Source organism: Lynx rufus, unplaced genomic scaffold (genome assembly GCF_022079265.1).
Source record: "Lynx rufus isolate CCGP_SWC_20201006 ecotype Redwood Valley unplaced genomic scaffold, mLynRuf1.p SCAF_2, whole genome shotgun sequence".
NCBI lineage: Eukaryota > Metazoa > Chordata > Mammalia > Carnivora > Felidae > Lynx > Lynx rufus.
The window spans coordinates 190,413,724-190,435,099 of record NW_025814834.1 but is presented as its reverse complement, the minus strand read 5'-3'; the positions used below and the strand labels follow the sequence as shown (position 1 = coordinate 190,435,099).

The 21,376-nt window shown below is 60.3% G+C and overlaps 1 protein-coding gene across 1 annotated transcript; it reads left to right on the top strand.

Moving 5' to 3' along the window:
- Positions 1–847: 847 nt before the first annotated feature.
- On the top strand, positions 848–20,986 carry FOXO6 (forkhead box O6). Its single transcript, XM_047083602.1, has 2 exons — positions 848–1,261; positions 19,727–20,986. Exons 1-2 carry the CDS (start codon positions 848–850, stop codon positions 20,984–20,986), a joined length of 1,674 nt encoding a protein of 557 aa, XP_046939558.1.
- Positions 20,987–21,376: the final 390 nt, after the last annotated feature.

The window sequence follows — 21,376 nt, the reverse complement described above, 5'->3', positions numbered from 1 at the left end:
ACCCGCTGACGCGCTTCTGGGAGGGATCCTGCCGAGTCCGTGGGTGGGACAGCTGGGCTGCGGACCAATGAGAGAGCTCGGGCCCCGCCCCCGCGCCCCCTCCCCCAGCGCTGAGCGGGGGGCGGGGTCGCTCCCGCCGCTCCTCCCCTGCTCCGTAGGCGGCGCTGTTGCGTGCGGGGGCTGCGACGGGGTCGCCCTGAGCCGGGAGCCCCGCGCCTCAACCCCCAGCCCACGGGCGGGGCACGCGGGAAGGCCGAGGATTCCGTGGCCGCGGGCGGGCACGCCCCGCCCTCTCCCGCGCCGGGCCCGCCCCCTCCCCGTCCCCCGCCCATCCCGAGGTGCAGCCGGCGCTGAGCGCGGCAGGCGCGGGAGCTGGCGCTGGAGCCGGAGCGGCGGCGGCGGCGGCGGCGGCGGCATTCACGGGGCGGCGGCGGCGGCGGCGCGGGCTCCGGCACGGGCTCGGGCTCCGGCATGGTGCAATCCGGCCTCGTCCCGGGAGAGCGGGGCCCGCGTGCGGGGCCGGCGCCGGGGGAGCGGCGGCAGCGACGGTGGCGGTGGTGGCTGCAGGCGCAAGCAGGCGGCAGGTGCTAGAAGCGGGGCTGGGCGAGGTGTGTGCCCGCTGGGCTCCGGGGCCGCCGCTCCCTCGCTGCCCCCATCTTTCCCTCTCTTCGGGATTCCCAGCGTGTCCAGCCCCCTGTCTCCGCGCCCCGGCCCATGGCGCCCCGCGGTTGAGCCGGCGCCGCCAGGGACCCCTCCCGCGGGCCTCCCCGGGGCGCGCAGATCCCGGAGCCGCCCGCCCACCCTCCGCGGAGTCTCCCTCCCTTCCTCGCCCGAGCCGGGCGGGACCATGGCTGCTAAGCTGCGAGCGCATCAGGTGGACGTGGACCCGGACTTCGCGCCGCAGAGCCGGCCGCGCTCGTGTACCTGGCCCCTGCCGCAGCCCGACTTGGCCGGCGACGAGGACGGAGCGCTGGGTTCAGGGGTGTCTGAGGGCGCCGAGGACTGCGGGCCGGAGCGCCGGGCTACGGCCCCGGCGATGGCCCCAGCGCCGCCGCTGGGCGCGGAGGTCGGACCGCTGCGGAAAGCGAAGAGCTCCCGGCGGAACGCGTGGGGGAACCTGTCCTACGCCGACCTCATCACCAAAGCCATCGAGAGCGCCCCGGACAAGCGACTCACGCTCTCGCAGATCTACGACTGGATGGTCCGTTACGTGCCCTACTTCAAGGATAAAGGCGACAGCAACAGCTCGGCGGGCTGGAAGGTGGGAGCGTCCGGCTGGGGAGGGGGGCTGGGGTCGCCGGCTGGGGATTCCAGGGGCCGCTAGGTGCGTCCGGATTCCCAGTGAGCCGTCGGGAGGGAGGCCCCGGGGCACCCCTTGGGGTCACGGAGTGTGTGCCCGGGGAGTGGGGCTGGCCGGCAGACAGGCGGGGGCGTGCTGGGAGCAGCTGTGTGCGTGCTCTCGATGCAGGGTGGGAGGTCTGGTGAGGTGACAAGGGACTGCTACTTTGAAGCACCCCCGAGGGACACCCCCACCCCATCCTTGGCAGCAGAGCAGAGGAGCCCGTTTCCAGGCCTCGGGTATTAGGGGGCCCCCTCTTCACCCCCACGAGTTTGCTTTGTGTGTTACTCTTGTTTTACCCTGTCCACCCAGGGCACCCTCCTTAAAGAGCCGGAATAATGATTTGGGGCCAGCCCCTGCTGTCCCCCCAAATCTTTCCCACTGTCCTCCCTGGAGCTGGCTCCAGGGTAAGGAAGGAGTGCCACCCTGAGCCCACAGTTCTTCCTGTGGTGTCAGGAGTTCACCCTAGGGCACCAGCCAGCCTGGGGTGGGGAGCTGGTCAGGTGAGCTGGGATCTGACCTCTCCACGGGGCAGCTCTTCTTCCCCCTTGCCTGGGTCAGCATGGTGATGACCTCTGCTGGTGTGAGGGCAGGGTATTGAGGACTGGGGATCTGTCCCTGCCCACCCCAGGCTGTCTTCCACTCTCCTGGCTTTCCCAGCCCAGATGGATTGGGAGGGGAGGGGAGGGGAGGGGAGGGGAGGGGAGGGGCAGGGGCACCCCAGGAAGGACTCCGTGCCATCCAGTGGAAAGGGGGGAGCCATCTTGGGAGAGGACAAGGGCTTGACTGGATTGTGGCCTCCAGACCCTCCTCTGGCCGTCTTGTCCAGGAATGGGGATAGGATAGTTGGTGCCTTTGCAGAAGGAGGAGGTTGTAGGGGCTGTGCCTAAGGCCTCTGAGCTGTTAGGCCTCCTGTGGGAGAGGGGTCTCTGCAAGGGGGGCTTGCCTAGATGGAGGGAGGGAGCTGTGCCTAGTGGTGGCTGCAGACAGGGTCAGGGGAAGGAGGTGTGCCAGAGGAGGAGGAGGCCTGTGGACGTGGACAGCTCTGGTTGCCCAGTGGCTGCCTCGTAGGGGCCACAGTGCTCTGACCTGGGGGCGCGTGACTCTCAGGCTTCGTGCTGGCTGCTTCTCTGTCTCTCTCTGACCACTATGGGGGTAGAGGCACAGGTTGGAGGCACTCACGTGAGTCTCCCTCCACACCCTCTCTCCAGTCCCCTTGGTCTCAGACCCCACCAGAACACTTATTCCTCCTAAGTGGGCACTGCTTTTGGGTTTTGCAGCTTTGCTCCCACCTCCCTCCCTGTCCCCATGCATTGTCCCACTGTTCACTTCTCCCTGTAGATTTCCTGTCCTCAAGAGCATAGTGTTTGGATGCCTCTTCCAGGAAGCCTTCCCTGACCCCTTTTAGCTAGCTGAGGACTCCCTCTTCTCTGGCCCTCTCCCCGCCTGTCACAGGGCTCAGTCTTTTGTGTCTTGTTTCATTTCCCTTCCCCACACCCCCTTTAGAAGACAGTGGCAGTGTGGGAGCAATCTCTGTGCCCACAGCAGCCAGCGTAGAGCACTGGGGAGCCGTCAGTGCTTATCTGGTGAGAGTGTGAGGAAAGGGGTGGCTGGTGCAGAAGATACTGAGGCTGGGGAGGGTACTGTGGGCCAGAGTAAGCTAGGAGGGCTTCTTGCAGGAGGTGGAACTCCACTTGAGCTTGATGGATGAGGGCTGGTGGGGGACGCTGGCAAGAGGAGACATGGGGCTGGATGCTGGGGGAGAGCTGCAGTTCATGCAGGGTCTCGGGGTCAAGCCCCGTGCCAGGCACCTCCGGGCATCGTGTCCGGTGTCTCCTTTAGTGCCCTCAGCAGTCCCTGAGGTGGGTTTTACTGTCACCATTTACAGAGCTGGGCGCTGAGGCGCAGAGTGGAGGAGTGAACTGCCCAAGGTCACACAGTCGGTAGATGGGAAAGCTGGACTCCAATCCAGGTGTGTCTCCCTCCGAGGCCCCATAGAGTCTCTGGAATAGTGTCCTGCTGGCACTGGGTGTGGGAGGGCGACCCAGATGGCTTTTGAACAGGGGCAGGTCTAAATCCTAGAATGGGACTGGGAATGTGCTTGGAGATATAGTCGCATGAGTTCATTTCTCAGGTGGTGTGACTGAGGCCCCGGAAGGGGATGAAACTCCTTAGGTCGCTGGTGAGCGGCAGGCCTTGGATGACGGCCCAGGTCTCCTGCCTACCCACTGGAAGTGGTTACCACTGCACCACGGTGCTGGGGACACACTGGTCCTCCCTGCACCTGGCTCAGGAAGGAAGGAGCCCTGGCAGGCGGGTCCTGAGCTGGGGCATGGGAGAGGGAGCCTGAGGCTTGGGCTTGTGACCCAGGCCCTGGCCGAGACCACCCAGGCACTGGATGAGGGCTGTTCAGGGGGGCCGCTGGCCTTTCCCATCTCATTCCCTCAGTGGCTGCCCTCATTCTGCCCCACCCCCCATCCTTTTCCTCCTCTCATTCCTGCTCCCCACCCCACCCCACCCCACCCCATTCCCATTCAGTCCCTCCAGGAACCCAGTGGAGGGATAATCCCCAGCTCCTGGGGCCAGTCTGTGCTTAGCAAGGCTTCTGTACACCTCAGGTGCCAGGCCTGGGGCTGGGGCCCATTGTTCCTTCCTCCCTCCCCTCCCCCACATAGGTGTTGCACCTGAATCCTTGGGGTGTACCAAACCCTGTATTAGATGGAGGATGGGGGACCAAAGGGGAAGGTGTCGGGCCTGCCTTCAGGATGCATCAGGGCTCCACACCCAGGCTGTGTATTTTACAGGCAGGAAGGGCTGGGGATGGGGGCAGGGGTGCAGGGAGGGCAGGTTAGACCCCCTGGGAGCCCAGGCAAACCCTCACAGAGAAGGTGGCACTTGATCCGGGCTGTCATCATTGGGGGGCAGAATTTGGGAGAAAGTCTCTCCAGGGATGTTGACTGCATACGCAAAGGCAAGGAGGTAGAACTGTACTAGACCATTGGGCGGGCCAGGCCAGAACCAGTAGCTCCTAGGGACGGATGGAAGGTGGCACAGGAAAGGCGGAGCGGGCCTGATCAGGAAGGGCCCACATGCTTGGCCTTTGCCCTGTGGTCCTACCTCTGATGTGGGGAGGTAGTCAAAGGTGCTGAGGATAGAAACAGGAGGAGGCAAGATCAGCAGCAGGTGTCAGGACCCCCAACAAGCTGAAGCCTGCAGAGAGGCTCGGCTTGGTGCTGGAGACCCCCCCCGAAGAGGCTGATAGTGTTTCCCTCAGGGTGGAGGGTCTCCAGGCCCTGGGTGAGGGCTTGGACAGGAGGTCCTCCTCCCTCTGCAGTGTCCTAGAAGTGTGTTTGTCAGACAACCGGGTAGAGCCTCCCACTTCTCGGATGCTCCAGCCCCATCTTCCCTGGTGCACAACTCCTCCAGGAAGCCTTCCAGGCTGCTATGGGTCCTGGTGCTCCTTCCATTTAGCGGCCCCTGGAGTTGTTCTTCCTGCTTTTGTGTTTCCTGGCTGCCAGCTCCCCTGAGAGCTCCCAGGCCAGGCCTGGGTCCCTCCCATTCCAGTCCCCAGGCTTGATGGGGGAGGAGCACAGTGGATGGGGACTTCCCTTTTCCCTCAGGGCCTGGAGCTGCCCTGTGGTTGGGGGATGGGGTCTTGAGGGGTGGTGCTACCCCCATCTGGCCGAGGCTGGCCAGTAGGTCTTAGGTGGGGTGGAAGGAGGGACCGATGGAGAGACCTCTGGGAGAGGGGTCCTGTTACAGCCAGGCTGAGCAGTAGTTGTGAGTGCAGAGGGCTCCCGCTTCTCGCCTCCTTCCAGCTTGCTCCAGCAGGGCTCCCTCCTCCTTCTTTGTCCTCCGGGGATCCCCAGCCCCAAGGGCTGGTGGGGGTGCGGGAGGAGGCGGTGTGAGCCCCGGTTGGGGGGTGTCCTCACCCCCCGCACTGCACGAGCTGGGGGCTGGCAGCTGCCCGCCTCCTGGGCACGAGCCCGTGCCAGCCGCTCCTGGCACAGTTGCTGGCACGCCCGGCAGACTCCCACGGCCACCTGCTCACACCCACCCACGAGCGCTGGCGCGCTGCGGGCCCTTCCGGCTTCCCGGGCCTCCCGGCGCCCCTCCCCCGCCGCCCGGCTCCGGAGCCCCCACCCCAGTCCTCTGCTCCCCGCTGGCCCCCTCGCTCCCCGCCAGCCCCTGGGCCCGGCCCCCTCCCTGCGCAACTTGGGGAGCTCTGGAGTCTGGGTTGCGGGGAGGCCCCCTGGGTTGCCGCGGGGAGAAGGGGGGACGCGGAGACAGACAGACAGACGGACAGACAGGGTGAGGGCCCCGCCTGCCACCTGGCGCCGCTCCAGCGGGACGATGGCGGGCAGCGCCGTGCCAGGCGGTAATTGCAGACAGACTAATTTAAAGAGATGAGACGGTTATTTTTAACTCGTGTTAAGGTAATGAACGGCGCGGGGGGTTTGCGGGTTCGAAAGTTCAGCGCCCCCCCAGCCCCCACTTTCTGCGGGTTGGGGCCCCCCTCTCTGCACACACCCTGAGGACTCCAGCTTGGGGACTGACTGGAGTTGGGGGCCTCTGCCAGAGACGGGCGGACTGAGAGGGCCAGGAAAGAGGCGCCCCCTAGTCCAGCGCAGATCTGTTCACATTCTGGCCACCATGTTTCCAGAGGCACTAGCATCCCTGTATCCCAGGGGGAGAAGTGACTTGCCCTGGGGTCACGTCCCTAGGAAGTGTCCGGCCTGGGAATTGAACCCCTTTCTGACCCCCAAACTCAAGCCTTTTCTGTGCCATTGGGGCTGGAGGAGGGGGCTCGTGTTTGGATCTTGAAAGGGTGCAGGCTCGTTCCGGGCAATCCACAGTCATGTCTTTGAGCCGCAGTTGGTAGTGGCCACCGCACAGGGTCCTGGGGGTTGTGGAACCCCCCTCTGTCTGGGTCCTCCGAGGAGTGGGGGTGGGTGGTCATGAGCTAGGTGTGGATATGAGCTTCTGGGATAGGACGTACTGGCTATAGCAGGGGAGCCCCCTCCTCACCTCACTGTCTCCCTTACCTGTGGGAGGCTCACCAGCAGCCCCTCCCTATTTGCAGCCTATGAGCTTGCCTCCCAGCTTGGGGGTGGGTACGCATGCCCCCCCCCCCCTCCTTCCACCTCCAAATCAGACTTCAGGTCTCTAGGAAAGGTGGGAGTCATGGAACCCAACACTACTTTCCAAGCCTCCTTCCCCAGCTCCGTCCCCTTCTCACACACCCCTGGTGACTGAGTGGCTGCCCTCTGGGACTGCCCATTGTATTGCAAGACAGGTCTTAAAGTTGTTAGCACTTCCTTCCTTCTCCCTGGCAGTGGTCCAACCCCCTGGAGCATCACTTGTGTCCTGGTATATTAGTTCAGCTGCTTGGGGTCAGCTGGAGCTGTGGAGTCGGAACTGCTGAGGGGTGGACAGAGCATCCACAGAGCACCCGTGAGGGAATGTGATCCAGTGTGTGAGCTGGAGCAAAGCTCTTCCCCATTCTGGTCCTTGGTGTTCTCTTGCGTGTCCAAAGGGCCTTAACTGAATCCCTGGTTCTTTCAGGCTGCAACTGACACAGTCGGGTTCTAGGAGCCATGAGGGGTTAGTTGGGACCCAGGGCACAAAGCACTGATAGGATTTCTCATGGGTGCAAGCATATGATTGATTACAGGTGTGGATGGACTTGAACTTGGGATTCCTGCTTGGGGATGCCTCCCCTGCCCCTGGCAGTACCCAGATGGCAAACATTGGACACAATGAACGGAGTGCTCATGGCAGTCTCAGCGGGCCCCCGGAGCAGGCAGATGGGGGGTGCAGGGTGCTGGGTGGGCATTAGCTAAGGCTCTGGGCCCTGGGTAGGGTGCTCAGGGGGACAGCTGGATCTGGAGCGCCCCCCTTCCTCCTAGCACCCTGGTTACCATGGAAACCAACTCCTGTTTGGGAGGGTTTGGCTGTTTGCTGCCTCTCCCCACCCCCCAACCCATATGTGGAGGTGGGAGGGGGGCCAGGTGGCGTGTGGGGGAGGGGCCTCCCACACCCTCCCCCTGGGGCCTCCCTCTTTGCAGAGAAACCTTTCTGGTCTCTAAAGAGGGGTGCCTCTTGTGGGAAGGGGAACAAGAATTAACGTCTGGGTGCTAGGCAGTTGGGCACTTCGCATACATTCTCTTTTTATATCGTCTCTGGATCCTGCCAGATATGTGTTAATAGCCCCATTTTGCAGTTGAGGAAATGGAGGCCAAGAAAGGTGAAGTCACTTGGCCAGGGCAGCATACCTGGGATGAGGCCGAGCCTGGATTTAGACACAGACCTTTCTGTGTTCCCCCTTGTGCTGTGCAGCCTCAGCCCCACACACCCTAGTGCTCCTGTGCCCCGAGGCTCACTCATGCTCCAGAACCCTCTGGGGCTCCTCAGTTCCCCTGCGAGCCAACCAAGCTCAAACTGCTCTGTTTGGACCCCTGGGCCCTCAGCTGGCCTTGGCCAGGCCCTGCCCGCCCTCCTGCTTTCCCTGCTGCCTACGATCTCAGGACACCTTTGCATTTGCCACTTTCACACCCCATACCTGCTGCCGTTGTCAAATGCTCATCGAGGGAGCTACTGACTCATGGACTGATCCCTTGTGACACCCTTCAGAAACTAGGCTGGGTGCTTGGGTGGATTGAATACAGGCCCACCTCTCAGGTGATTCTGGAACCCACTACATCTCTCTGAGAATTCCTACCTTAAATCCTTCATTGTTGGCAAATGTGGTTGATGATCCGAGTCACCTGGAAGTTTTTAAATAAATAATACAGGTTTCTAGTCCTAGTTCAGTGGCTCTGATTCTAACAGGTCTGTCTAGTGACGGACCAGATCCTGAGCCAGTGCCTCAGGTGGTAGTGTCCCGAGCTCCTGCTTGTACCTCCCTTCTGCTCCCAGTGTAGACCAGCTTCTTCTCCAAGCAGGCGGCCCAGGTGAAGCCCCCTCCTCGCCTCGATTTTTTGTTTCCTCCAGAGAATTGAAAGCCATGCAGTCAGGTCCAAGGGACTGACTCCACAGCCCCGACACCTTCCCCCTCGCTTAGGAATCACACTGCATAGACACAGCTGGAGAGGATGAAACTAGCAGCCGGGGCTGACACCCTGTGCCACTGGGAGCCTTTGGCTACAGGAGGGGAGGATGCATGTTGGTGTAAATTCTCAGCAAGCCTCTGGAACTGGACCAGTGAGGAGCTGAAAGTCACAGCCCCTGTTCTCTGATAGCTCCCTGTGTGTACAGTGCCGGGTTGTTCCCACAGGGTCCAGTCCAGGGGCCTTAGCATGACACTCAAGGCCTTGGCACCCTGGTCCCAGTCAGTCTCTCCAGCCACATCACTCCGACCTCCCACCTTCTGACCCTCGAATTAGCCACACTGAACTATTCTAGCCGGGGATTCAACTGCCATGTGCCATTACACATGCTTTCGTCTAATCTCACAGCACCCTGTGAAGCTGGTACTGTGACTCTACCAGTTTTGCAGAGGAGGAAACTAAGCCTAGAGAAAGAAGGTGGCTTTCACTGTATCCTGCTGTAAGCGACAGAAATGAAATTCCCCAGGGCTAACATCTCCCTAGCCCAGAGTGCTGGCCCGGCCTGTCCAAGCTGATCACGCCCTCCCTGGGGGATGACTCCAGGGGTACCTGGCTCCCTTTCTCAGACAGAGCTCCCTGAGGGCAAGCCCCGAGCAGCCCAATGTGGTGTTTTCTCCCCACTCCCCACACCATTTGCAAGCCCAAAGCTGCTGACAGCTTCCTCCATTCACCTTAACTACAGGTGTAAGCCACCCAAGACAGTGCTGCTCAGAGGAACCAGACTGGCTCCCTGACCTTGAGTGGCCCACAGGTCAAACTGGGGAGGTAAGATGAGGACTCCTGAATTTGATTCAGGATAAAGATGGCTCAGGGTCATGAGGGAAGGCCACATAATGAGCCCTGGGTATTCGGAGAATACCAGATATTGTCTGGGGAACCAGACAAAGGAGGTCAAACCCTCCTTTAGGAGCCCCATGGGGTCCGGTTCTGTTGGTCCGAGCACAGCAGGACTCAAAGCTAGGGAAGCAAGCTGGGCTCTAAAGGAGAGCAGTCTTGAATATCAAGCCAGGGAGCTGGCACTCCACGCTGGGGAGTGATACAGGCAGAGAGATCATTCGAGGATGGTGTGGACAGGGGGAAAGACTGGCTTGGGCATCCAGTGTGGGCCTGGTACTGGGGTCCAGGGGAGAAGATGAGCCTGAGACTTTAGAGGCCCAAAGAATCCAAGAAGCAGGCCTGAGGTCCCTTAAGGATCTTAGAAGTGAGACAGGGTGGTGGGCTTATAGGAGTCTTGGAGGCAGTGGGCAGGAGCGGAACCTGGCCCTGGGTGGCCTTGGGCAACTGAGCCTCAGTTTTCTCCTCTACAAAGTGGGATAATGATAGGACTTATGCCCGAGCAGATGTCATTACTGCTATACGTTGCTCTGAGAAAGGAAAGGAATCCCTTCCCCACTGCTGTGTAGGGCGGGGATCCTGGACCCTGATCCTTGAGAGACACTGACTTGTGCGAGTGTATGTGTGTGCTGGGGGCCAGTGGTCCTTCCTCTGATGCCTCCCTTTCTGTCCGGAGGTGTCGGCTATTCAGGATAAGCTTCAACCTGCCCCCACTTGACCCACTGCTTTCTGGCCTGCAGAGCTTTCCTCAGGGCTTGGGAGGGAAGCAGGCAGGTTTTAGGCTCTGTATTTTCACAGATGAAGGCAGTGGTTTGCTCAAGGTCACCCTTGAACCCAGGGCTGCCTGCCCCTGGACACGGGCTTCTCTTTGCCCACTGGGGAGGCTGTGTGACCTTGGGCATGGCCCTTCCCTCTCTGGCTCTCTGGCTCTCTCCCATCCAGAGATCCGAATTCCCCTCCCCCAACACTCTGGGATGCTGTGTTGCCTCCTCCACCCCGTCTGTCCCCTCCCCCTGTCCTCTGCTGGCCTTGCCTTCTCTGTAACCTGAGCTGGGGCTGTGGGGGAAGGGGGCTTGCCCTCTGCCAGAGGCACCTGCCAGCAGAGCAGATGTGAGGGGATGGAGGCCCCCCTCCCCCCAGGGGATCTCAGGCTTTTAGCCCAGCTAGGCTGGGGCTGGGGCATGCAGCCCTCAGCACACCCAGCCCTGGCCTCTGGCCTCTACACCCAGAGCTTACCCTGGGCACTTGTTCATTTTCCAGCGGACGTTCATGCTCCAACGTGTCCCGCAAAGACCTCTCAGTATCCAGAAGACAGATGGCAGATGAGGGCTGGTGCCCCGGTCTGGGTGGGCTGCCTTGGGCTCCTGGAGCCCCTTGGCATGGGGACAGAGGGCCAAGGGCAGCCCCTGGGGGAGAGGCCAGTGTCTGTGCGGGTGGCCGTGCCCCTGGGAGAGCAGATGGTTCTCTTGGCGCTGTGCCCACTCTTCCTCTTTCCCCCCTAGGAGCCAGCCTACAGGGCTGGGGCACAGCTGCTGGGCCCTCCCCAGAGCTGGGCCCAGGGCAGGGCTGGGTGAGGTCACTGCAGCTGCTCCCAGGGCCTGGGGCAGGGCTGTAGGGAGGTGCTGCCTACAGAAGGGACAGGGCTCAGATTGAGGAGAGATAGGGAGAGGCCTGAATGGCTTTGCGTCTAGGGATCCCCATCAGTCTTGGACGAGGGAGGCAAGAGTCTGCGGAGGAGTTGATGAGCCAGCATGGACAGCAACCCCCTCCCTCCCACTCCTACCCCAGGCCCACCTGGGAGCTTCTACCTGGCCTGGGCGCCTCCTTAGAGGCATCTCAGGGTGGGAGGAAGAACAGGGGCCCTGGGTGTGAATTCCTGCAGCATCACTTATACCACGTGACCTTGGGCAGCTCCAGGTGTCTCTCGAAGCCTCAGTTTCTCATCTGTGAAATAGGCACACTGAACCAACACAGAGGCTTGTTAAAAAGACAGTAAGATTTTAAGCATTGTGGCAGCATGGCGCGTAGCACACGATGAATGTTCAGTAAATGGTGGTTTCTCTCCTCCCTTACTTTGCTAAATTCTCCCGAGGGTCCTGGAAGCGCTGAGGAAGAGCAGGGAGGGGGCAGAGGCAGCTAGAGCTGGCGGGGAAAGCAGGGGTGAGGAGGAGGAGGCAAGGCCTGGAGCTCTGGCCTGAGGTTTTGCTGAACAGCAACAGCACAGAATTGCCAGGTCTGAGCGGTTCACAGCCGCTGAGAGCTCCGTCCTGTGTGTTGACTTACTATGAGCCAGGGGTTGCTCCGCAAAGTTCAAGTAGCGAGGCCAACTCATACACACTCGCACTCTGGTTGGTAGTTCTGTTTCTCTGCAGTGGCGCTGAGGTAGGAGCGGCTACCTTTGGGACTTGCAGAGGGAACGGGAAAGATGTCACAGAGCTTGCCTTGGCGGAGCAGCAGGAACCAGCCCAGCAGAGACAGAAGGAGGGGCAGAGGGAACAGGAGTGTGCAGAGACATGGCGGTGTCAGACCTCCAGGGGGGCTGGGGCCCAGGGGGGCTGAAGGGAATGCGGGTGGTGAGGCGGGAGAGCCTCAGAGGGCCCGTGTATGTCAGTCTGGAGTTGGACCCAAGCCCACAAGTGATGAGAAGCCATGGGCTTTTGGGTAGAGGTGGGCCTTGACTTCTGCTGCTGGTTTGCTTGTACCGGGCTTGGCGTATGGGCTCCGCTATCTCTGGGGTAGGCGTGGGGGATGTCTTGGGACCTCATGCCTTGCGTTCGACATTTTGCTCCTCCTGGCCCCTGGCTGCCCACTGCTGTTCCACCGCTGACCCCAAGCCCAAGCACCTGTTGACACCTGTAGCCCTGATGCCCCCGCCACCTGCCCTCCTCCGCTACAGACCCTGCTACCGAGGATTTGCACGCGGCCTCAGGCCTCTCCAAGTCATCCCTTTCAGCCTGGAAGCCTGTCCGCACTGAACACCCCAGCTTCAGCCCAGGTGGCAGAGCAAGTGACCCTCAGAGAGACTGTGACTCCAAGACAGGCGTGTGTTGCTGGCCAGCCTGGGGCCCCGGAGTGGGGTGTGGGATAAAGGTTGGGACGGGGGCTGCTCCTAGGGCTCTGAGTCAGGGAGGGGATGAGATTCTTGACAGATAGGTTCTCATCCAGGTCCCAGCCCCCCCTGTGAATATCACGATTGTTACCCTCTTTTATAGGGGAGGCCCAAGGTCCCATGAATGAAGTTGGGATTCCCACTCTGCTCCCCACCTTTCTTCATGCAGGAAGGAGGGGGAGGGCAAATGTGAGTCATGGAGGGGGCCAGAGAACTCACACGGCCCCAGGGAGGCACTCAAGGGAGGAGCTGGAGCTGGAGCTGGATGGTCATTACCATTGGGTAGGCAAGGTCCGCTTCCTGAGCGAAGGGCTGAGCTAAAGCTGGGACAGTGATGAAACCTGGAGAGATGTCCAGACCTGGCTTTGGGATTGGACGGATGGACATGAGACCTAAGACTAAACCCGGGAGGGTCCTGGCATTGCCCAGATGTCAGGAAGGCCAGGAGGTAGCATGGGACTCGTGGTGGGTGGGGGACACAAGACTTGGGTCTCCTGCCTGACGAAATCCAGGAAGCTTGGGCTTGAGAACCAAAGCGGGGATGGCCATTGGGGTGGGCAGCAGGACAGTGTCCCTGCCACGTGGGGGAGGGCATGGGAAGAGCCCTGGCTTTGGAATCCAACAGCCCTGAGACCCAGACCTGGCTCCATAACTTCTCAGTTTTGTGGCCCCAGGAGTCACTGAGCCCTTAACCCTCCTGAGCGCAGTTTCCCCACTTTGTAACATAGCGGTACCTATTGGCAGAGTGGTTATCAGGCTTGAAAGAAGAAATGTATCTAAAGAAGCCAGCCTGGGTCTGGCACGTGGTAGGTAATGGTAATGCCCTTCTCCTGCCTTGGTATTTGAAGCACGTGTCAGTGGTGTGCTAGAGCTGGCTTGCATGGGCTCATAAGAGCCAGTCCTGCACACTTTTCCCAGTTCTATAGTCAGTGATGTCATGCTGGCAGCTTAAAGTTGGCTGCGATGGGAGTATCCATGCCGCAGAAATCAGCAAAAGCTACAAATCAAATCGGGTGGGATCTTTTCTCTACTGGAGAGCTGGAGGAAGTCAATCCTGTGGGCCCTTTTTAGCCCGAGAGGGGCTAAATGGAAAGTGGCTGGGCAGAGCAACCTAGGACTCAAGGTCTGCGGGCCCTGTAGGGCCGGTGGAGATCGGACATAGTCATAGCACCAGGCAGCCCTCTGTAGGCAGGGGACAGGGACATTGACACATTCTCCCTCCCGCCCCCCCCCCCCGCCTGCCACCGTCCTGGGGCTCTGGCAGGCTCTGGCTTGGAGGAGGAACAACGGATGGGGTGAGCTATCAGAGAATGGAGCTGTACTGGGAGGAGAAATGAGGTTGTAGTGGAAGATAAACGAGGTTGTACTGTCAGGGAATGAAGTGGTACTTGGAGGCAAGGTGAGGCTGCATTATTAGATAAATGAGGTTGTACTGTCAGGGGATGAAGAGTACTTGTAGGAGAGATGACGTCCTGCTGGGCCAGTCGGGTTGCACCGTCAGAGAACACAGCCCACCACAGGCAGAAGGAGAGACTCCGACTTGGAGGATAAATGAGGGTGTCCCACTGGATAAATGAGGGGGCCCGTCAGGTGAATGGAGTGCTGTTAGCAAATGAGGTTGTACTCGCTGGATAAATGGGACTGGTGTGCTGGATAAATGGGGTTGTGCCGTCAGATGAATGCATTACTGCTCGTGGGCGAAGGGTGTCCTGGGAACAGATGAGGGTGTCCCGCTGGATAGATGAGCTGCCACCACCAAATGGATCAGACCCTGTCCGTGAGGGAGGCACCGTCAGCAAGGACAAGGTTGTTCTCTTCCCACTGGAGTGTCTTCCGGCCCGGGTGGGACAGGCTCTGAGAAACCTTGGCCGAAGCAAGCCCTGGATTACTCCAGTCTATCTGGGCAGCAGGAGGGAGCAGGATGGGGGCTGGGGAGGGCAGCCAGCTGCACGTTCACCTTGCAAGGCCTTCTTCAAGTCTCTCGGAAGCCCTTATCCTTCTCTGCAGTTCCCTCTGGATCGTACTGCTCCCGACTTGTTCCATCCCATGCTTGTCTCTGGTCCTGTGTTCCCTTCTCTCAGCCCAGTTTGGGGAAGCCCCTCTCATGTGCCAGCTACTCTGCGCAGTTTCCTTTCGTTCTGCCTGCAACACGGTGTTAACCCCCCTTTACTATCTCTCTCATTCGTTCAACGAACATTTATGAAATACCTAGTATGTGTCAAACACATGGGGTATGGTAAAAATGGACAAAAATCCCTCATGAAACTTATATTCTAATGTGAGGGGAACCAGACGATAAGTAAGTACAGGGGCGCCTGGGTGGCTCAGTGGGATAAGCGTCCAACTCTTGATCTTAGCTCGGGTCATGATCTCACAGTCTGTGAGTTCAAGCCCTCCTTCGGGCTGTGTACTGACAGTGCAGAGCCTGCTTGGGATTCTTTCTCTCCCTCTCTCTGCATCTCTCTCTCTCTCTCAACATAAGTAAAAAAGATTAAAAAAATAGTACAGAGTATAAATTATACATTAAAAAAATTTTTTTAAACATTTATTTATTGTTGAGAGAGAGAGCACAAGCAGGGGAGGAGCAGAGAGAGAGAGAGGGAGACCCGAATCCGAAGCAGGCTCCAGGCTCTGAGCTGTCAGCACAGAGCCCAACATGGGGCTCGAACCCATGAACCGTGAGGTCATGACCTGAGCCGAAGTCGGACGCTTAACCGACTGAGCCACCCAGGTGCCCCTAAATTATACATTTATATGATTGGTATATGAACTTATTAATGTACAGATATATATAAATTATTAATTTAGAAAGTGATCATTGCTTTAGAAAAATTTAGTGCAGGTAAGGGGGCCAAGAAATGGCAGGGAAGAGGAGCAAATGGTAAGAGTGGTCAGGATGAGCCTCACGGCAAAAGATGATATCTGAACACAGACTCGGAAGAGAGGAGAGATTGATGTGGGTCTGGGTGAACGGTTTTCCCCTGAGACAGAGGCCCCAGGGTGGGATTGTGCCTAGCAGGTTCAGGGAACAGGAGGGAGGGATCAAGCGGGACAGTGTTAGGGGAGGAGTCTGAGGGGTCACGGAAGGTCTTGGCAAGACCTTGGCAAGGTCAAGGTGGGTTATGGCAAGGCCTTTGTTCTTTACTCTGAGATGGGGGCGGGGGGGACGGGCATCAGAGGGCTCTGGGCAGCACTGGACGTGATCCAAGTTATATAAGGGATCACTGTGACTGCTGGGTGGTGGAGGGCTTTAGGGAAGCTAGGGTGCAAGCAGGTTGCTGTTTGAGGAAATAGAGGTTCAAAGCACCTTGCCCCAGAGTTGCACTGCCATGGAGCCCAAACTGGAATCCAGACCCAACACCAGAGGCCATGGACTTTACCCTGCATCAGCCTCCTCTCCCAGGTGGGTGAAACCCCAGGGGACCAGCCAGCTGCCCTAGCCCGGGCTCTGAGGGAGAGTGGGATGGGCATGGATGTAACCCACTGTCCCTTCCCTCTGCCCCGTGATGGTCTCCCTCCTGCTAACCTGCCCCAGGCCTGCGTGGAGGTGCGGGAGGTGTGAGGCCCCAGAAGCCAGGCCCAGCTCTGGGCACAGGGGAGCCCGGGCATGCCGGGGCTGTGGCTGTGGTGGCGGGTTGCTAGGTGACTCCAAGAGGGAGCCCTGGTTACTGCTGCCTGGCAGAGGCGCCTCCCTCCTCTGCCGCCCTCACCTCCTCCGTGGCCTCTGGCCTCCCAGGAGGCCTTGTGGATGAGTCGTGATCTGTGCTCGCCACTGGATCTCGGCTGAGAGCTCTGACTGGTACCAGGTGGCTGGGCCCTGAGGAGCCAGACGGGGCTTCAGGACTGGGACTTCCTCAGGGGCCACAGCCCTGGTGCACACCTGGTACCCAGCTCCACAGTCAGAGGGCTAGTCCTTGCCCAGCCCTGGGCCACCTCCCTGGGTGACCTTGAGCGAGGTACGGCAGCCCTCTAGGCCTCAACTGCCCCATCTGGCCTGCAGAATCCCCTCCACAGGGGCCTGGTTTTCGGTGAGAGGGCCAGGGGTGCTGAGCCGGCCTAGCTCCGGGCAGCCCATCCCCGCTCCCTGGTGGCTGAGTGTGTAACACTCAGTTTTGCATTAGATTCCCTATACCAACAGAGTTCCCCTATTTACAAAAAAAAGAAAAAAAAAGTTTGAAAGCCTCTGGACTGGATGATTTCAAGCACTTGCAGTGTCGACAGTTGGCACAGCTCATCGGTGGCCAGGTGGGGGAACAGGCCCGGAGAGAAGGACAGGCTTGCCCAGGTGAGGCTTGGGGGAGTGGAAAGAGCACCATGCTGGGGGCCAGGAGGCCTGTGCTCAAATCCCTGCTCTGCGACCGGGTCCTGGGCAACCTTGGGCAAGTCCTTTCTTCTCTTTGGGTTGGACCAGCAACGGTTTCAGACTGGAGCTCAAGCCCCCAGGGGTACCTGGTCAGGCACGGAACAGAGTGGGGAAGGGTGCAAAGCTTCATAGGCCCAGAGCATATGCTCTTGGTACAGATAATCTAAAACATTATTTTTATATTCATGAAACTTAGATGCATTATGAAGTACAATGCAAAATCCCCCTGAATGCTAGAAATGGAAGCACAAGGCTTAATAGGAAATTTTGACCTTGCAATGTGCCCCCAGTCCTCCCCTGCTGCCAGCTTCTAGGGATAGTTTACATGGAAAGTTTGAGAAGCACTAGAGTACTGGCTTCCTAAGATTCTTTGGAAATTCCCTGACTTGTTTCCCTCTCCCGTGGTGGAATGTGATGGCCTTTAGTCTCAAAGTGAGACTAACCCGAAATCCACACCTGGCTCCGCCATTTGAACTGTGTGACTGGCAGCTTACTTAGCCTCTCTGAGCCTTACTTTCCTCATCTTGAGATAGGGATCACAATTCTGGACTTGGATGGAGTTTGATAGAATACGTGAGATAAAGTGCTTATAACACCTAGGGCTGAACAAGCAGGTACTGAGTAGGTGCCAGCACTTGGCAATGTCCTTCCTTCTCTCCTGCTGCCAGCACTCAGAACCAGGCCGGCACATAGTGACATTGATCACTGATAAAGAGTTGTGTTCCCTGACCAACCTCCAGCTGGAGAGGCTAGGAGGTGGAGCCTCTGGTAAGCCAGACAGTCCCGTGGGGAGAACTGAGGCCCCTGAGGCCTCTGAACACAGGTGTGGAGGAGGGGCTAGGGAGCCAGGTGTAAGGGCAGGAGTGGGAAGGGGGTATCTACTTAAGGGAGCACCATTCCCTGGGGGTCTAGTTCCCCTCTTCTCAGGGCCCCAGGGGAAGCCAGGCAGGGCAACGCTGAGAGGGGCCTTGGAGTTGTCACCTCCCACGACCGGAAAGTGCCAGCGATAGAGAGCTGGGGTGGGGGTGGGGGGGGGCAGGGCTTGAGGGGTCAGGTCCTTACCTAGAACTGGGGTGAGAGTGGAAGTATATCCTGGGTGACAGGAAGGACCCCTCCTTAGGGAGACTGATGGGAAGGAGGCAGGAGGGAGGGCCCTCACCCGTCAGTGGTTATGGGGCTGGGCAGAAAAATGAATTACGATTAGGTCCATGAACTGGCTAGATCTGGGTAGTACCTGGCATTGCTGCCTGTGGGATCCTGGGCAAAATTACATCATGCCTCTGGGCCTCTGTTCCCTGGTACAGTGAGATGGGGTAATGCCAGCTTCCCAGACTTGTTGGTGCCTACCACAGTTCTACTCAGGACACGATATTAGGGAGGTAGAGACAGAGCAGGTCTGTTGGGTGATCTAACAGTGTGGTCTTCTGGCCAGAGTGAGGGCTTTAACCAATGTTTACCGGCACCTGGTGCATTCACCGATCGGTACCCACACACATGACCTCAGGTAGTGATTTTACAGCTTTCTGAGCTTTCATTTCACTGAATGGTGCCCATTTTTGCCAGAGTAGTTCACTGAGGCCCTGAGGCTCGTAGAGATTGAGTCAGTAGCCCATGGTCACGTAGCTAGGTGGCCGAAAAGAGCTAGGCATCCCGCCCAGCTCTTCTGATAGCCAAGCCCATGCTGTTTCCACGGCAGTGCCTGAATCCGGAGGTCAAGGCCACTAGGTGGTCGGCCCCCAGGCTCAGCATAAGTTCTACTCCTTCAGGTGCCTCTGGGGAGCCAGGTCATTGGAGCTGTGGCCCCCTCCCCACCTTCTTTGCAAAAGCGGGCCATGACATAGGGAGCACTAGAGGCTGGCACAGCAGAAATTTAGAAGAGAGGGTGTGCAGGGTGGCAGAGGTAGAGCCGAGGGAGGTACCCAAAAGGGCTGTGTAGCCTTGGACAAGCCACTTCAACTCTCTGAGCCTTGATCTTCTTGTTATAAACGGGGATTATGCCACTTGATTCGTGGGGACTTTGTGAAGCTTCCACCAGGAAGGGGCTTTTGGGAGCAGAGTTACTGTGCGTCAGGTGGTCAGGAAGGGAGGGCGGTCTGGAAAGCTGGGCTGGCCTGAAGGTGGGCACTGTGTAGAGGTGGGCTCTGAGGTCCCCAGGGCTGATGGATGTGCTCTGAGGAGCTTGCTGGGATCCAAGACTTCTAAGGGTTCACAGGAGCTCACAAGAGTTGGGGGAAATTTTGGAAGAGTTTCGGGCCCATACCTACCTTAGAGACCCCCAGCGTATTCTGCTTTCCCTGGCCAGGCCCTCCCAGCAAAGGGTTAACAGTCTTCTCTACCTGCAGTTGCATTTTAAAGACACGAAATTAAAGCAGGTAATTTATTCTCCCCACACACGAAAGAGCAATTAGTTCTAAACAGGGCTTAATCAGTCACCGCGAGATTGATTTCTGGAGCCCTGGGTTTTCGGGCTCCTGGCGCCATGCCAGGCTGGGGAGGGAGGGGGCAGACAAATGAGCCGCGGAGGCATGAGCCCTTACATAATCTGCTGGGGGGCCCTGGCAGCCTGGCTAGCCCCAGGCGGGGCGGGGCTAAGCTGGGGAGAGGGGGCCCTGCTTCAGCTCCTTGAGAGTAGCCCTCAGGGTTCGGCCAGGCCTCCTGGGAAAAGGCCAGGCCCAAAGCTCCAGCCCCACCCTCTGGGCAGTGGAAGGGGGGCGGTTCTGGGGTAGAAAAGGTGGGTATTCCTGTCCAACCTGGTACTTACACCTGTTCTTCCACACACACCCCACCCCCACCCCCACCCCCGACCCCATCCACCCTTCATTTCTGTTTGCTCCCACTGCCCGTTCTGGCCCTTCTACTTCCTCTCTCGCTTTTCTATTTTCTCCCCCTCCTCTTTTCCATCACTTCCTCCTCTTTTCCCATGGTCTCCTTGCATCCCACTCCCCCACCCATGTCCTTGTCTCTGGCCACAGAACTCCATCCGGCACAACCTGTCGCTGCACACCCGTTTCATCCGCGTGCAGAACGAGGGCACGGGCAAGAGCTCCTGGTGGATGCTGAACCCCGAGGGTGGAAAGACAGGCAAGACCCCGCGGCGGAGGGCCGTGTCCATGGACAACGGGGCCAAGTTCCTGCGCATTAAGGGCAAGGCGAGCAAGAAGAAGCAGCTGCAGGCACCTGAGCGAAGCCCCGATGACAGTCCCCCAGGCGCGCCAGCCCCGGGGCCCGTGCCTGCCGCTGCCAAGTGGGCCACCAGCCCAGCCTCGCACGCCAGCGATGACTACGAGGCGTGGGCCGACTTCCGCGGCGGCGGGAGACCCCTGCTCGGGGAAGCGGCCGAATTGGAGGACGACGAGGCCCTGGAGGCCCTGGCGCCGTCGTCCCCGCTCATGTACCCGAGCCCGGCGAGCGCGCTGTCGCCCGCGCTAGGTGCGCGCTGCCCCGGGGAGCTGCCCCGCCTGGCCGAGCTGGGGGGCCCGCTGGGCCTGCACGGGGGCGGCGCGGGGCTGCCCGAGGCCCTGCTGGACGGCGCGCAGGACGCGTACGGGCCGCGGGCCCGGGCGGGGACGCCCGCCTACTTTGGCGGCTGCAAGAGCGGCGCCTACGGCGGGGGCGGGGGCTTCGGGCCTCCGGCGCTGGGCGCGCTGCGCCGCCTGCCCATGCAGACCATCCAGGAGAACAAGCAGGCCAGCTTCGCGCCGGCCGCCGCGCCCTTCCGCCCGGGGGCGCTGCCCGCGCTGCTGCCGCCGCCGCCCGCGCCCAGGCCCGGCCCGGTGCTGGGCGCGCCCGGGGAGCTGGCGCTGGCGGGAGCGGCCGCCGCCTACCCTGGCAAGGGCGCGGCCCCGTACGCGCCGCCGGTGCCCTCGCGCAGTGCCTTAGCCCACCCCATCAGCCTTATGACGCTGCCCGGCGAGGCGGGCGCCGCGGGCCTGGCGCCGCCGAGCCACGCGGCCGCCTTCGGGGCCCCGCCCGGTGGCCTCCTGCTGGACGCGCTGCCGGGGCCGTACGCGGCCGCTGCCGCCGGGCCGCTGGGGGCCGCGCCCGACCGCTTCCCGGCCGACCTGGACCTCGACATGTTCAGCGGGAGCCTCGAGTGCGACGTCGAGTCCATCATCCTCAACGACTTCATGGACAGCGACGAAATGGACTTCAACTTCGACTCGGCCCTGCCTCCGCCGCCGCCTGGCCTGGCCGGGGCCCCGCCCCCCAACCAGAGCTGGGTGCCGGGCTGAGGGCCGCCTTCCCTCGCCCCCGGGCGCCCCGCCCCGCCCCCAAGGGGCTTCTGTCTTCCCGTCCTGATCCCCTGGGCCCCATCCCCATTCCAGCTTCACGGGGTGGGGTGGGGTGGGGGGATCCGGGAGGCAGCCCCAGGTCTGCTAGAGAAGTCCCTCAGAAGTTTACCCCTGAGGGAAGTGGTAGGGAGGGGCTGGGGCACCTGCCATTCGTGCCCAAACTCCTGAGACCCGCTCCACCTCCCTCCTGGGGCAGGAAGCCTGGGCGGAGCGGAATTTCGGGCTGGGTGGGAGTGGGGACCAGCCAGGCGGGCTGCTTTGGTCGGCGATGCCAACCGGGAGATGTGGCACGGGGCCAGAGGCGGTCTGAATCTTCGTTTCATTTGTGAG

Excerpts from the sequence above, each read along its gene's own strand:
- FOXO6 (XM_047083602.1), top strand. The coding sequence starts at position 848 with ATGGCTGCTAAGCTGCGAGCGCATCAGGTGGACGTGGACCCGGACTTC. Across the intron at positions 1,262-19,726 it reads ACAGCTCGGCGGGCTGGAAG|AACTCCATCCGGCACAACCT; the intron begins GTGGGAGCGTCC and ends CTCTGGCCACAG.